Consider the following 1,477-nt stretch of genomic DNA (forward strand, 5'->3'; position numbering starts at 1 on the left):
TTGTTAATATGTTTTCATTTTTAATGATTACGTATCTTCATTTTGAGATATTTCAGATTTCAAAAATTCAATTATCCGTGAAGAAAAATATAATAGTATTAAAATAACATTATTTGATTTGATTAAAAAATCTCTTCAATCAACTAAAATTTTAATCTAACGTAAATTAACACAATTTTCGAGTTGTAACGACCGTTTTTTATTCAGCGAATCCATTTATTGTATAATATCAAAGGACAATCAGTTGTTTTCGCCTTCGCTAATAGCTTTTTCTCGAGTTGTATATTTTGCAGCAAGTGATTAAATGAATCGAAGGGGAAACTCGTTAAGAATAAAATCGATAGCTTTGTTTGCTAGTCGAGCGGACTGTAATATATCCACGATTTAATCAAATCTAACCTGCAGTCGATAGGTATTTTTTTGAAATTGGTAATCTAAAAGTCATAGAAACCTACAGGCTTAAGATATTACGTTTTAATTTAATTTGTAGTTTGTAGTACTTTTTTTTATGAATATTTAATAGATCAAGTTTTACTATGGTCTCATCTTTGCTAAATAATTTTCCAGAGAACAACCGATTTATATTCAAAAACATGTAAAAAGTTTAGACTTACTTGGTTCTTGAGAAGTTGTTTCACAAATTGGTCTTTCTTCATGGATACATTCTACGGTTTCCACTTTTTTGATATTAGCACATTCGTCTTCTGTCTCACTTCCTTCTTCATCCCTTTCCAAGCTATTGATTGGATTCATTCTGTTCATCGAACTTGAATCGAAAATTCGGTGTCGTACTTTCAACCCTTTCCCGCAAAATGTTAAGCAAGGCGACCAATAGCTCCAGGGTATTCGTGGACAATCATCGTAATTCTACAAACGATGAGATTACGTAAATTACCAGTTTTGTTTTGCCACATTTACCGGCAATTCTGTTGGACAGTCGCTTCCGTCGCCTTGGCAAGCCATGTTTTGTTCCAAAACTGGAGGAGATTCCTGACTGGCTGCACAACGTTTTGCGGCAATTCGATTTTTGTATCTTCTGCTTCTAGTTTTTGTCCCAGTGCCACACGTTTCGCTACAACTCGACCAATTTCCCCATTCGGTTAATTCGCAAAGTGGGTCCACCGATGTTTCTTCTCTTAATGTGGACGAAAATGATTCCCTAAAGTAAACACAGATGGGCATTTTCCTGGTAATGTACTTGACAATTATTATACCTGCAATTTTCTTCCATTCCCCAACAAACTCGTCTCATAGTCAAATCCGCAGTACATTCTTCGGGATTGTTACTCAAAAGGGACCTTTGTTTATATTGGACACCTTTTCCACATGTGACTGAGCACGAGCTCCATTCTCCCCACGGTCCTAGTTCACAATTCGGCTTCGAGGATTCTACATTTTCGTCAAAATCGCAGTTCTTTTCGTACAATCGCTGCCTCGATAAGTAAATTCTTGCAAATGGTTTTATTGGTTCCCCAGA

At 35.7% G+C, this 1,477-nt stretch overlaps 1 protein-coding gene across 1 annotated transcript; it reads right to left on the reverse strand.

Moving 5' to 3' along the window:
* Positions 1-476: 476 nt before the first annotated feature.
* LOC108743905 (spondin-1-like) lies at positions 477-1,470 on the reverse strand. The gene is made up of 3 exons (XM_018479508.2): positions 1,215-1,470; positions 919-1,159; positions 477-867 (listed from the first exon to the last, which is right to left on the reverse strand). The coding sequence occupies exons 1-3, from the start codon at positions 1,250-1,252 to the stop codon at positions 586-588; spliced, it is 561 nt and encodes a 186-aa protein (XP_018335010.1). The 5' UTR covers positions 1,253-1,470; the 3' UTR covers positions 477-585.
* Positions 1,471-1,477: the final 7 nt, after the last annotated feature.

Source organism: Agrilus planipennis, unplaced genomic scaffold (assembly GCF_000699045.2).
Source record: "Agrilus planipennis isolate EAB-ADULT unplaced genomic scaffold, Apla_2.0 scaffold2998, whole genome shotgun sequence".
NCBI classification, from domain to species: Eukaryota; Metazoa; Arthropoda; class Insecta; order Coleoptera; family Buprestidae; genus Agrilus; species Agrilus planipennis.

Excerpts from the sequence above, each read along its gene's own strand:
- LOC108743905 (XM_018479508.2), bottom strand. The coding sequence starts at position 1,252 with ATGAGACGAGTTTGTTGGGGAATGGAAGAAAATTGCAG. Across the intron at positions 1,160-1,214 it reads GGAATGGAAGAAAATTGCAG|GGAATCATTTTCGTCCACAT; the intron begins GTATAATAATTG and ends TGTTTACTTTAG. Across the intron at positions 868-918 it reads ACTGTCCAACAGAATTGCCG|AATTACGATGATTGTCCACG; the intron begins GTAAATGTGGCA and ends CATCGTTTGTAG.